This window comes from Gadus morhua, chromosome 21 (assembly GCF_902167405.1).
Source record: "Gadus morhua chromosome 21, gadMor3.0, whole genome shotgun sequence".
NCBI lineage: Eukaryota > Metazoa > Chordata > Actinopteri > Gadiformes > Gadidae > Gadus > Gadus morhua.
In genome coordinates, this window is record NC_044068.1 from 13,855,885 (window position 1) to 13,870,318 (window position 14,434).

Below are 14,434 nucleotides of genomic sequence, written 5' to 3' on the forward strand. Positions count from 1 at the left end.
GTGAAATATTGAGTATTTTCATATATTTATCTAGGGACAATTTTGAAAAGGAATTTACAATCATGTAGAACATTTTATATTATGCAAAACATGAGTCTTAGTATTTTTCGTAAAATAGCAGGCAAACTGTAATGCATTATGTGAGCTCATAACTTCAGTAGCGGAAGTAAATCCTTGTACAACAGATAAATAGGACATTTTAGAAGAAGTGTTTCTTAAATTGCCCTCCACATAGCGTCCCGACCCAGAATGCATTTTGACAAGGTCTTTGAAAAAGCGGCGCGGCTAATTCAAGATGGCGGAGATGGACCAGCTGTTAGATGAGAGTGAGTAACAACACTATTGTAAAGAGTTTATGATTTTAAATTACACAAACGCCATGTGAGTTGTAATATACCCATTTCGTAGGGAATTTTCGCTTCAATAAAGTAATGGGCTTAGTTTAGATCCAAGATGCAATACACCTTTTATACGAAGACAAATACCGGTCTGTGCAAGTTAGCTAACGGTGTTTAGCAAAAGGGGCTAGTGGTAGCTAAAGCTCGAGTTAAGGAGACACACGTAGCTTAGCTGTGTAAACAAGTTAGCTTAGCCGCAACACAATATACGCTAGCCACTACTATTTCTAAAAACAATGACAAATCACCTCCTTAATATAGCCGCTGTCTGAACACATCGTATACACACACTATGTGTTCAGCTAGGTGTGTTTCCAAATGGACTGGGTTTGTTGAGCGTAACAGTTCGTTAAGCCAGTAATGCATTGTTTACAATCTTTGACGTTACCGAGCCGACAGGCCATCTTTCGTCCTGCTGACAACTAAACGTTACCTTTTTAAATGCCATTTTGCCATTTTTAGAAAGGGTTGCTTTGAGTTAAATGTTTTCTTGCTCATTGGCTTTTGTCAACTTCCTCTATTTATCTGTTATTTCACGTACGTGTTTGACAGCTACATACATGTTTTCGGCCATTCATTTTCACGGTATCCACAAGCTGAAAAAAAATGCACTCAATGTGGTGGTATTAAGATGGTGTCATGTTGGGATGTCATTATCACTTGTACGCCAACTCTTCGAAGCACTGTTTTGGATTGGAATAGATGGAAAGTTGACACTAGTTATACCGGTTTGTTGTTGTGTAATAACAACGTCCTACATCGTATATAGAGGGAGAACTATTAAATATCGTCTTCTTTTCTTTCAGGCTCCTCGGCTGAGGCACTTGTTAGTCTGAAAGGTATTGTAAGAAAACTATTTGTGTGTCTTTTGTCAAGGGCGATTTTGTCGAAGCATGTTGTTGAATAACATTGAACTGAAATGAATAGAGATTTAAGGTTTAATATCATATCATCCGATGATGACATTCTAATCTTCTATTAAAGATGGAATTTGCGCTCTTCTTTCAGAGGGTAGTTTGTCCAACAGTATAAATGAGAAAAACAGCTTCCCCAGGGCTCACAACACAAGAGGACGAAATTCCTCGCTGACAATGGACACGGTAAGTGAGAAAGAAGCTGGTTTCCCATGTTTTTATATTGTTAGACATAAACCCTTCTTGCATACACTAAATAAGCATAGGAAGTGGCAAGCAATGTAGCCCATGTCTTGCTTAGTTTGTAGTGCATTATATTGTTTGTAATCAGTAATGCTAACAGTTGCTTCATGACTATTTTGGTTGTTGGCTAATGCATACATTTTTCAGTCCATTAAATATGAAATACTGGGTTGTTGCCCGTCTCAAGTTACAAGACTGCAAAGTGGGATCTGTAATTTGCTTGCTTTGTCTGACGAGCAAGTATGCATTTCCTAATAATGTCTGGATTGAGAGAATCAGCTACATTTCCAAAGCTATTAGCAGTACTTCTTTATGAATCCCATATGGAGGACTCATCCCCCTGTCTATCTCTCCAGCCCACGCGGAGCTCCAAGAGGAGTCGACTCTTTCGGGATGAGGAGGAGCAGCAGCAGCAGCAGCTGCAGCCACAACAGCGAGGCGCTTCCAAGTCTCCCCGGAGGAGTCAGAGGGTCACCACCACACCACAGGTACACACCCTCCTTCTGGAGTCTTGTCACCACACTCCAGGTACAGAAGCTCCTTCTGGAGTCATGTCAGAGGAGCAGTCATGTTCATACAGTCTTTCGACATAATATACATTTCACTTGGTGAAATTGTCCTCGCCTAAGGACATGTAGTCTTTGGATGTGGAATGTAGCCCTTTTGTTTTCTTGTATTGTATACATTTAGCGACGTTCCAAAATGATCACCTGCCACAATTAAACATATTGGACCCTGCATCTAGATGTAGATGCAGAATGTCTGTCCTACATCTAGAATAATAATATAAAATAATTGACATGAATGAATGTGTGATAAATCAATGTGAATGCTATGCAGTCGAGTCAAGTACATTGCTGAACTTGATTTATTCAGAACTTCAGTTTGATTCCAAATAATGTAGCTTGGGAAATCCAAAGCGTATCCAATATGGTGAAACATAATCCTCCTCGTATACATCCATTGTGACTGTTTGTTGAAAGGTCAGAATGAGGTTAACATTATTGACTGACTATAGCATTTCACCCGTTTCCGCTTGCAGAAGTTTTCCACCGTCACAACTCCAGACAAGAAGGCATCGCAGAAAATCGGTCTCCGATTAAGGAACCTCCTCAAGTTACCGAAGGCTCATAAATGGTGCATCTACGAATGGTTCTACTCAAACATCGACAGGTAATGTCTTGCGCACGCCGTCAGATAATCTGTGGGACCTGTTGTGTTCCACAATGTGTGGCTTGTTGGCACGAGCTGAGACATCTGATGTCTGCTGTGTTGCTCACTCTGTGCTGTGACCTTCATTTGTAGGGAGTAGAGGGGACTTTTCTCTCTCTCTCTAGCATACACAGAGCAATCAGTCGCAGAATAGAATAGAGTAGAGGCTGAGGTGTTTGACTTAGAGCTGCATGATATATTGTTTCAGCATCGTCATCATGGTGTCGTCGTTACATGCAAAACAGGTTGCTGAAAAAGCCCTGTACCGTGCGCTCGTGAATGACACGCTAGATTGAAAGTGAATGCATGGAGTGTACTTACTTCCTCACATGAGGGAGCTGAAACGGGTAGCGCAAACACCCTCAACCCATTAGCATAGCCGCATAAGCAGTTTGGGTTGGACCGGCTAAGATTTAGCATAGTCAAATTGAAGTCTTCAGGCCAGACCAATCGTTGTCTGATTTATTCACAGTATGACCATATGACAATATGTCCATTCATGTCAGTACCTGCATTCATGTTAATGAATGTAACTGCATTCATGTTAATGAATGTAACTGCATTCAGATAATGGATAATTATTTTGGCAGTATATAATAATAAAGACCAACATAATATACCATAATTTGTGTATGAAATATATAAATCTATGAAATCAAACAGTGGAAGGTCTCTATGGAGACGATTAGAAATACATATAATGATCTGTTTAACGTATAGACCAAATGCAACACCATTCATTTTAGCAGAACAGCGGTAATGCATTACCAAGTACTGATGGAGAGAATCATTTTTTGAGTGTAACGACATGGTATGGTTTAATGTGAAAGCTGCTTTTGGCACAGTTTTTTGGATATTCTTTAATGGTTTTGAAACGCTGCCAAACTTTTTATAAGTTTATTTCCCTGACATTTTGTATCCTTCTAGAAGACTAAAGGTGAAGAGTGTGCTCTACTTCAAAAAATAAATGATTGGATAGTGCCACTGAGCTTACAAAAATTGGTTATCAAGCTAAAATGAAGGACATTTATTGAAACCAAACATAGCACAGTAAATTCCACCCTGTAGACTTAGTCCATCACCAACACATTCTTTTATTACGTACAGCTGGAGGCTTTTCCTTCTAGAAGCCAAGCCATGCTGTGGTAACACTAATTTAGCACCTCCCAATGTAACGCATTGCTGAGACACACACACACACACAATGTTCCTGACACGATAATTCAACTGCTTATGGCGTTGAAGATTTGAGGTTAGCCCTATTATCAACAAGAGAATAATGGACCACCATAGCAAGACACACAGACATCGCAAGGCAAAAATTGAATGTGAGATGTTTATGTCCTATTCGAAGCTTGCAAATGTGGCAGCCTTTGCTTTTGTGTAGGACCTTTCCAAGCTGCCCCTTCTGTATGAAGGATATTTCATTCCGTGAGCAAAGACTCATGCAAAGTCGTGGTCCAAATGTTCATTAATAACACGCTATTATTACTTACTATTACCAAATTAATTTAGATTTTACTTTTACGAAGTTTGACGGCAAAACAATAGTGTAACAAAGTAATGAGTACTACTAAAGATTCCTGACAGCTACTGCAGTTGATTTAAACTAAAGCTTTTAGGTAATTAAGAGTGTGTAAGCTAAACTCCCCTTGACATTAATAGTGATACATATTGATACACTCACAGTTTTTCATACTTCCACACTACTCATATTGTCTTTAATGTTAAACATATGTTATAGATATATTTTTAATGTTGTATAGTGTAATGTTTTTCTGGGGGGACAAAGCCATCAACTGGTATGAAAATATGAACGTTAATCGACTCTTACAGAATTCCAGTCTTTTTTCCAATTGCGTAATGTTTTGTACATTATCGTTCAGCCCTAGTTTGTCTCCTAGCCAAAATGTTCTGGGATTGAGTCACAATGTCTGCATCCGCCAGCAAGATGTCTATCCCGAGTTTTCTTGCTCTTGCTCGCTGTATTCACTGTAAGTAAAACTGTTCATCCTAAATGATTAAATATGGACCTTGTATTGCCTTCTTTCCTTTTTATTTATCCCAGACCTCTGTTTGAGGGCGACAATGAGTTCTGCCTGTGTCTGAAGGAGTCCTTTCCCAAGCTCAAGACCAGGAAGCTGACCCGCGTGGAGTGGAGCACCATCAGGAGGCTGATGGGGAAACCGCGACGGTAAGTACCACCTCCTCCTACCACCCCCATCGCTCTTCCTCTCTACCCATTGAAATGTATCCTCATGCTAATCATTGCTTCATAAAAATCCAAATTGCGACGAAAATAAGTAAGTTAAAACATTTCATCACAGAACCCTCTTTAATGCTTGCATACACCCCTATAATATTTTTCTTGTGAAAGTGACTGATTTGTAACAATGTTCATTGTTCAAGTTACATATTTGTTGCTATTTTCTGTGCTCCAGGTGCTCATCTGCATTCTTCGCTGAAGAGCGGACAGCGTTGATACAGAAGAGGCAAAAGATGCGTCTGCTGCAACAGAGAAAAATCTCGGACATGTCACAATGCAAAGATCTCCCAGAGGAAATCCCTCTGCCCCTCATCATAGGAACCAAAGTAACCGGTAATCTCATGATTCGATTTCGATTCACCCGTCAGTGATTCAGTTCTACTTTTTCTTCAATGCAAATAAGCAGCAGCAGCATCAGCGGTATCTGTGGGACCGATCTCAGTTCATACCCCACAAAGGAAAAATCCTTCTGCAGTGCATTACAAGTGTACTTTTATCTACAAAAAGATGGTTTTCACAGAGCAGCTCTAAGACGGGGCTCATCCTAGACCTAACAGTGGTCCATGCTGCGAATGATTTCTCAATAAGATGCGTCCTAGCCTTTTCATATATACATTTTATAATATGTTGATATTTTGGATACACCTTTATTGGTGTATTTTGTATAGTTTTACATTAATGACAGCTCGCCTGGAATGTCCCGAAATCTGAAATTTAGAGCAGCATATTGCTGCTATATTAATGAATCACAATACATAAACTGATATTGCAATATCAGTTTATGTAATTTAATTTGATGTTATTAATTTTATTCTGTCTAGAATGCCCCCCCTAGTGGTTGTTCAGTGAATAGCCCATTATACCAATTGTAGATTAATTTAGAAGCTGGATGGCAGCCCTCATATTCTAAAGCTTCATGCGTGTCCGTTGATCGCGACTGCCTGTGTGTTTTTTAACCAGCCCGACTGCGGGGGGCTCACGACGGCCTGTTCACGGGGCAGATCGACGCCGTGGACACCAGCGCCGCAACATACCGCGTCACCTTCGACCGCAACGGCCTGGGCACCCACACTGTGCCGGACTACGAAGTGCTGGTAAGTCTCGTGCCGGCCGTTTTGGCGTGACAAAAGCATCAAGCAGTGAACACGGGTGATCAGAACCGCTTGGCTTGTGTTCTTTGTTTCAGAGCAACGAGCCCAACGAGACCATGCCCATCTCGGCGTTTGCCCAGAAACATAGGGCTGCACGCTACCTACAGAACCTAATGACTCCGCCCAGAGGACCCTGTCCGTCCGCTACCACGCCGATCCTAATGGTAGGGGGCCGGCAGCTGAACATTGATGCCCGTGTCAACCTGTTCAGCTTGTCAGAGTGGGGTGCAATCCACGCACTCTGTGGTTCATATGCTGGTAACATTATGTTGCTGATGAATGGGATCTTCTTTTCCTACCCCGGTGGATGCACCTGGACTTGCCTGACACTGTCTTGTAATAAAGGGTATTTTGAGATGCATTTATATATGTGTATGTATACTTAGCGTCTGTTGGATCTGCATTTGATTACAGGACAACGACCCTCTCATCAGCCAGTCAACATGGAAGAGCAGACTCCCCGCTGGAGAGGGGGAGACATTAGGGGGGTTTCCTGTCAAGTTCCTCGTCCAAGTGGTGAATACCGCTTTTTTCTAGTGCTACTCACTGCTAGACCTCCCTTATCCGAGTGCAGCCTCTTAATCCTTTCCCATTCCTTATCTTCCGCATCTCCAGACGAGGCTGTCCAAGATCCTCATGATCAAGAAAGAGCACATCAAGCACTTGAAGGATATGAACACGGAAGCAGAGAAACTGGTACAAAAACCTTACGATATGTTTTCTTATTTGTACATGAGGGTATTTGCCCGTGACTGAATACGTATTATTTTTGCCTGACTGCCAACACTGTTTGTGGGGATGTGGTTTGTGTGTCTCCAGAAGTCCTACTCATTGCCCATTGGCCTGGACTTCCAGAAGCGCTACGCCACCACAGTGCTGGAGCTGGAGCAGCTCAATAAAGACCTCAACAAAGTGCTACACCAGGTTCAGCAGTTCTGCTGCGAGGTAATGCAAATAAATCCCACGTTGGCTTCGTCCTATTTGGATCTATTTATTTAGCGGAGATCAGAATGTCGTGGTCTGCGCTACTCTGTATTTAGTGTTACCAATGTGTCATTGCAAGTCAATGCTTTAAAGTCAGCTACCATATACAGAATGAACACACTTGTTTATAATTAGTAAATCTTTTGAACGCTGTTGACCAGCGTCACGGCTGGTCCTCCCTATTCTAGAAGTAGGCGTTGAGATACTTTGGAAGCCAAAATGTTACTGGTTTCATCTCTTCCAGACTAGGTGTGTGTGTGTGTGTGTGTGTGTGTGTGTGTGTGTGTGTGTGTGTGTGTGTGTGTGTGTGTGTGTGTGTGTGTGTGTGTGTGTGTGTGTGTGTGTGTGTGTGTGTGTGTGTGTGTGTGATTGCCTACAGGCAATCTAAGATGGTATAACTTGCATGACTGGAGGTAAGATTAAACCAAACCATTGGTATCAGCGTGGGCACACTTGGCAGATGGGAGCTTAGACGAGAATGAATCTGTGGTCCCGGGGAGATGCAGCTTCCCCTTGAATACCGTACCGGCGTTTACCACGGGGTTGATCTAAACGGTACTAACAACACGTCCATGTCTGCCCCCTTACCAGCTGGCCCCGGACCAGGGCATGGCTCCGGCCGACCGGCCCACGGAGATGCGGCAGCGGTGTGAGGAGGAGGCCCAGGAGCTGGTCCAGCACAGCAACACCCTGCTGGACGGCCAGCAGAGCGTCACCAACACCAGCCACACACAGCTCGTCTCACGGCTCACAGCCCTGCTGCTGCAGATCAAGGTCAACACATACTCAGACACACACCCCTCGCCCAATACACAAAATACTTGTGGTGTGTGTGTGTGTGTGTGTGTCTGGGGCTGAATACGCCAATGATTTAATACTTTTGTAACTGTGGGGAAAAGCTCCTTACCACTTTTAATACCCATCTCCAAACATTTATTTTAGTTTGTTGGTTTTTTATGTCGCTGTCTTTATTTTAATTATGTGGCACAAGCTCTTCGCTATCTCAAACTGGATGCACGGGCCAAAAAATGCAGTCCTTGTTGTTTGTTTGTAGTAATATCTGCATGTTTTCTTTTGGTTACAGTGTTTGGCTGAAGGTGGTGACCTGAATTCGTTTGAGTTCAAATCTCTGAATGACTCCCTAAACGACATTAAGAGGTCGATAGACCAATCGAACCTCAGGTAAGGAACACATGTACTAATGTACAAAAATGCATTCAAGTACACATGCAGTAATTTTGTGATTGAAAGCAGTCCTGTTGTATAATTCGGTGCATATTTCAGAATTTCAAAAACTTCCTCAGACAATTGGTTGCTATACAAATGCAAGAAAACTCGTAGAACCTTCAATAAAACGGCACTATACACAAATGTGTATGAATTCCAACATGCCTGACATTGCATTGTATTGAAAGAATAATGTGACTGAAATACGAAAGAAGAGGGTTACCAGGGGAGACGGAATATTCTGCGTGCCTTGAGGCCCCGCAGGCATGTATTTGTATAACTGTCTGCAAGAGACAGCTGGATGCAATGTATCCAAGCAAAAGACTTCATTACCAAGCCAGTCACGCTATTCCAATGCTTCTCTCGCCACAGCACTGCACATTTTTCAAGGATTTAGCGCTGTTGTTCAGGTCTAAAACAAGCTGTGTTTAGTAGAGCGGGTCATCTTACCTCTGTTTTTGCTAAGATTTTAGAAGCTTTAAATGTTGAACATATTTTTGGCCGATGTATTACCATGATAACAATCGATTCATATAACCAGAGGTCGGCATACCACAATATATAAAGAGCCTAATTCAAATACTTGAAATAACTTGCAGGTTGGACACCGTACAATAATCTATTCCTTTTTATTTTCAGTTGCTTCCAGAACAATGTGGAAATCCATGTGGCTCACATCCAGAGTGGCCTTAGCCAGCTGGGAAACCTGCACGCCTTCGCTGCCAACAACACCAATGCAGTCTGACCGCTTGCACTCTTTCTGAACACACACACACACACACACACACACACACACACACACACACACACACACACACACACACACACACACACACACACACACACACACACACACACACACACACACACACACACACACACACACAGCACCCTGCACATGGAGTTGGTGCTCTTTCCGGAACTTCTTCTATATTTACTTTTACTTTTTTAATTCTGCAACAAAAAAAACTCCATGCAGCCATTTTTTTGGACTCACAGCACACGACGCAGTGTTGGACGTGCAGCTGAATCGGCCCAGAGTGATTTCCAGAACACTATAAAGCATATGGGGAAGGTGTGGTTAATCTTTTAGCAATTTTTCTGTGTGGGAATGTGGCCCCATCGATCGAGGCCTACGCTCCAGTTCACTTCTCTCATCCCCGGTGGTTGTTTTTCCATGTGCCAAAAATTACACATTTGCAGTTTTTATAGACCATATTTATTTATATTTTAGTAGGTGTATGGTTATAAGACAATATTTTACTATTTCAGAAAGATTACTCTGTATGTATTGCAGCTTTGCTCCACTGATGGTAAGCACAGGGGAGGATAAAGAATGTTTTGTAAAAAAAGTTTATTGTAGATATTTGTACAATACTGAATTATTAGGATTATTGTTGACATTTCTGCTATGTGAAATGGCTTTTTTGTAATTTTGTGTGCACTGAAAAAGAGATGTGGTATTTTTATAAATGATCGGCCTGGGTTCCAGATACCGTTGGTTCAATTAATTTTATTCTCAGAATTTGGCATGGCACCCCCTTTCACTGAACATACATCACTGATGTAACCCTTAATTCAAGTTGTTTACCAGGACTTTCAGTTTTGTAAAGTTGTATATGGGAGTGCCTCAGGGCAAATGTATATAAATATTGCTGTCTTTTTATATTAAACATTGCAAAGCAGGTTTCGGTCAGTGTGTAAGTGTGTTGATCTTATTTGGAAGAAGACATTGTGCATTTATAGACAAGTATCATTTTTTTTTAATAAATAAGAATATATTTTAAAGCAAGTTTACAAATGTATACTACATACGCACATAATCCAACTGTTTTGCTGTGTCACAGAATCACATAAAACCCCCAAAGCCGACCATGGCACTGGTTTCCCAATCAGAGTCCGAGTCGGAAAAGTCCTCACTGGCATGGATCGGAGAAAAGTGGCAGAGCGAATGTGTTGGAATTGGGGGAATAACCACTTTCATCTCCGGTCCGATGGTCTTGTTGGGTGGGAAATTGTCGTATTCCACAATAAGCTTCGGTCCTGCGTTTCCATGAGATGAGTAATGGGCTTTGACGTCATGTTGATGCGCCTTCTGAAATGAAGACGTGACGCAGGGGACGACAACGCTGAGTTCGGGCTTTTTCGGAGACGTCGCTTCGTAAACACAAGAAGTTACAGACTTGTGTTCGTAGCTCTGTGGCTTTGTCGTAGATGAAGACACGTGGTTCTCCTCGCCTTTACAGTGGCGCTGAGTCGGTCTGAAGCTGCCGTCCAATGGGAAGTGTGTTAAACCTATCATGTCTGCAGCCATTCTGTTTTGGAGTTGCGCGAACGGGACGGGGGCAGAGCTGGTCGGCCCGTTGGATTTCATGGGGGCCGATGAGCTGACCTGCCGGCGTGACTTGGCCCGTCTGTTCTGGAACCAGACCTACAATCGAAGAAAGTTGAATTTAGTCCTAGTTCTTATTAATAAATTCAAATGAGATTTATTGGACTATTAAAATAAACATGTAAATTGCCAAAGCATTTAAAATAATCCAACAAGTGGGATATAACCGCTTGCCTTTACCAACCACTAGATAATGACCCTATTATGTACACATATACAATATATTCAGGCTGATAGCTCGCATATAAATAATATTACCTGAATTCTGGACTCCGGCAGGCCAGTCAGAGCCTCAAGTCTCTCCCGTAGGTAGATATCAGGATATTTAGTGTCAGAATACACCTTTTCCAGCACTTCGATTTGCTGCGGGCTGAAGTTGGTTCTCTTCCTCCTATGGGTCAACAGTGCCATGCTGTCCGCCCTTGGCGCAGTAGAGTTGAAGTATTGAACTGAATCTGGAACTGGGAACAGCACAAACATAATAATTTAGTACATTTGATAAAGCACATAAGTAAATAACAAGATGAAGATAGAGTTTCGAGTATTATTGCTCTGCTTATACAATGAAGTTAAATTCCGGAATTCGGACGTAGTAGTCCTGTGCGTAATTACGCACCGAGAACCAACCTGTTTGCATGCTGTTCATCCCCATATTTCCTTCGTGGTACATCTGGAAGTGATTCATTTCCTCGATGTGTAGATTTCCGTGAACTGTAGACATTGTAGGCTACTCCTTAGGTCGGCGTCTGAGTGAGTGTGAGTTCTGGAAGGTCGACTGCAGGGCTTATATCCACCCCTTGTGTTTGCTGATCAAAAGTGTCTTTAGGACGTGTGAATGGCTAGCCGAACCGTCATAGTCGGTTGGCAGGAAAGCATCCGCGTACAGCGACTTCAGACATGTCTGAAGGCCAGTGTGTGAACGTTTAACACCTCTGACGGTTGTGCAGCCACAGGTTCCTTTAAAGGGTTCTAATGGAACATGCATGCGCAATACACATCACTTTGAAAAACATTGACCCTCTCCTGAATGGACGGAGCGATCACAGACCAGTAGCCTTCAAAGAGCACATCTCTAAGATGCCACTTCCTCCAGCGTTCGGCTTACATCCAAATATGCAGTTTGTTGGTGAATACAGTTATGGGAATGACGAGATAGGTAATTTAAGTATCCGATCAAAATACGCATAACTTGATATTGTTTAGTGTAAATGTATTGGAAATTTGGAGATTATGGATTATATGGAGATTTAATTACACATTTTATTTAGTTTATTGTGTTTGCATAAATTGTCCATTAGGCTTCTTTTCCACTGGATGTCCACTCAAGATTTACAATGCCTTTATCACCAGTAAGCTTGATTGCTGCAATGGTCTTCCGACAGGTCTTTAAAAAGAACCTCTAAGGCAACAACAGCTTGTTTAGAACGCTGCTCCTGGAGTTCTAACAAAGACCAGAAATTTGAACACATTACACCAATTCTTAAATATTTACATTGGCTCCCTGTCAGAGAATTGATTTAAAAATCATGCTGCTTACCTATTAACCTATTAGCCCAAGAGCCAAAGTGTATAACTGATATACTTCCACTACCTTCTAGACCGCTAAGATCTTCTGGGACCAATCTGTTAATTATCCCCAGAGTAAACACCAAACAGGATGGGAAAGCAGGATTTATTTGCTACGCAAAAAATAGCTGGAATAAACTCCCTGAGGATTTACGACTTGCCCCAACTCTGACCACCTTTAAAACAAGATTGAAGACTTTTATTTTTGTTTTAGTTTGCTTTAGCTTTTTACTTAATCTTGTTGATCTTGCACTTTCTACAATGCATTTTTATTTTACTTAGCTATTTTATTTTATTATTTCATTTTATTGCATGACGTTTTATGTGAAGCACTGTATATAAAAATAGATATATGAATAAAGTTGATTTATCTTGGATTAGGTAGGCTTATGGTTTATAGGATGTCGTTTTTAATGAACCTTTGAACTTTAAAGTCTACTGATGTAGGCCCCTAACCTATGCACTTTAACGAAAGGAAATCGGGCATGCTACGCCTCTTTGCCTACAAAGTCCATCTGAATACACAAAGCTCAGTTCAAAAGGACTGAGAAGTGGGCACTTATTGATTAGAGGTGATTGAGGATCAAGGACAGACACCCCGATTAATGCAGTTGCACAAAAATGAGGAAATAATCGCAACCACAAAAGTTCATTAGTTCAAACTATTAATGAAAACACCTTTTTATTTAAACTGAATATGAGACAGTTGCCTCTTTGGGTAGGAATCCTACATCGCTATAAAGATTGACTGCAGCAGTGAAGTTACGATGACGGTATTTAATAGTATTCTCCATTTATATAGTAGGCCACTAAGATCCTCTGAGACCAATCTGTTAATTATCCCCAGAGTAAACACGAAACATGGGAAAGCAGGATTTAGTTACTATGCAACAAATAGCTGGAATAAACTCCCAGAGGATTTAAGACTTGCCCAAACTCTGAGCACCTTTAAAACAAGACTGAAGACTTTTATGTTTGCTTTAGCTTTCTGCTAAATCTTAAATACATTGCACTTTCTAAAAAGCTTTTTTAACTTTGCCTTTATTTTTATTTATTTTTTTATTTTCTAATATATTTTCTAAATATTCTATTTTACCCATTTCTTTGCATATGTTTTCTTTTACTTATCTATTATTTTATTTTATTGTATGACAATGTTTATATGTGAAGCACTTTGAGTCTGCCTTGTGTATGAAAAGTGCTATATAAATAAAGTTGCCTTGCCTTGCCTTGCCTATATATTTTTTACAATTGTTGTCAATTTGTGTGTTCGACATGGTAATTCGATCTCATTTCAAATTAGATTAAATCCCACGGTTGTTTAAATCCCAGATTGGCCAACGACATTTTAGATTCCGCACATTTGATCATCAAGGACAGGAAAGCATCTGGACATTATTGGTCCTTTTAAAGCACACGAGCGCTGCCAATGCATGTCTAGACAAACACATGCACATTAACACCTTTTAGAACCTAAAATACAAAGGGCTTCAGCCAATAGACACGCAGATACATGGCCTACTCTGCTGAAATTTACAAGATGATGTAAACATGTGTGTTATATCATGAATCGGGCTGATATAAAAAAATATGAAATTAACTCATCTTTTTGTTTAGAAAAATTCAGAAAGGTTTCAGTTCTCAAATATTATCATTTTGTTATACATTTGTGGTTTATGTTACAATTTGGATGAATAATTAAACCCAACAGGGCGAATGATTTAGAAGGTAAATAATAATCTCAGCCGAATGAGACGTTAGTGTATATTAGCCCGAGATTATATTATTTCTAGCCTCTTTATCGTCCCTCCAGGGGGACGCTGCTGGTCGTCTGCGAGCCATGCCCATGCCCTTTGCTGACACATTTCCTGCTCCTCCTTGGCGTGCGGTTTTTGCGATGCATTTTCCATAAATTCCAACCATGCTAGTATGCATATATCATTTTTTTTTTTTTTTTTAACATTTAAAAGATATTTATATTTTTTAAATGCCGTCCATGACGTTATTTGCGCCTAACCCGATACGCCATGTTGTACGTCATTATTTACTTCTGTGACCAAAAGAATACCCCGGAACTTCCG

At 41.0% G+C, this 14,434-nt stretch overlaps 2 protein-coding genes across 2 annotated transcripts; one reads left to right on the top strand and one right to left on the bottom strand.

Moving 5' to 3' along the window:
• Nucleotides 1-247: 247 nt before the first annotated feature.
• On the top strand, nt 248-10,081 carry lin9 (lin-9 DREAM MuvB core complex component). Its single transcript, XM_030345026.1, has 15 exons — nt 248-326; nt 1,205-1,237; nt 1,407-1,498; nt 1,912-2,043; nt 2,598-2,728; nt 4,836-4,961; nt 5,209-5,366; nt 5,994-6,127; nt 6,220-6,348; nt 6,599-6,700; nt 6,800-6,880; nt 7,004-7,129; nt 7,760-7,942; nt 8,253-8,350; nt 9,035-10,081. Exons 1-15 carry the CDS (start codon nt 296-298, stop codon nt 9,138-9,140), a joined length of 1,662 nt encoding a protein of 553 aa, XP_030200886.1. The 5' UTR covers nt 248-295; the 3' UTR covers nt 9,141-10,081.
• Nucleotides 10,082-10,186: 105 nt separating this feature from the next.
• On the bottom strand, nt 10,187-11,472 carry mixl1 (Mix paired-like homeobox). Its single transcript, XM_030346149.1, has 3 exons — nt 11,415-11,472; nt 11,046-11,248; nt 10,187-10,826 (listed from the first exon to the last, which is right to left on the bottom strand). Exons 1-3 carry the CDS (start codon nt 11,470-11,472, stop codon nt 10,245-10,247), a joined length of 843 nt encoding a protein of 280 aa, XP_030202009.1. The 3' UTR covers nt 10,187-10,244.
• Between the last annotated feature and the right edge of the window lie 2,962 nt (nt 11,473-14,434).

Coding starts and splice junctions, on each gene's coding strand:
- lin9 (XM_030345026.1), top strand. CDS start 296: ATGGCGGAGATGGACCAGCTGTTAGATGAGA. Junction 5,367..5,993: donor CATAGGAACCAAAGTAACCG/GTAATCTCATGA, acceptor TTTTTTAACCAG/CCCGACTGCGGGGGGCTCAC. Junction 7,943..8,252: donor CCCTGCTGCTGCAGATCAAG/GTCAACACATAC, acceptor TTTTGGTTACAG/TGTTTGGCTGAAGGTGGTGA.
- mixl1 (XM_030346149.1), bottom strand. CDS start 11,472: ATGAATCACTTCCAGATGTACCACGAAGGAAATATGGGGATGAACAGC. Junction 11,249..11,414: donor GATGAACAGCATGCAAACAG/GTTGGTTCTCGG, acceptor TGCTGTTCCCAG/TTCCAGATTCAGTTCAATAC. Junction 10,827..11,045: donor TGCCGGAGTCCAGAATTCAG/GTAATATTATTT, acceptor CTTCGATTGTAG/GTCTGGTTCCAGAACAGACG.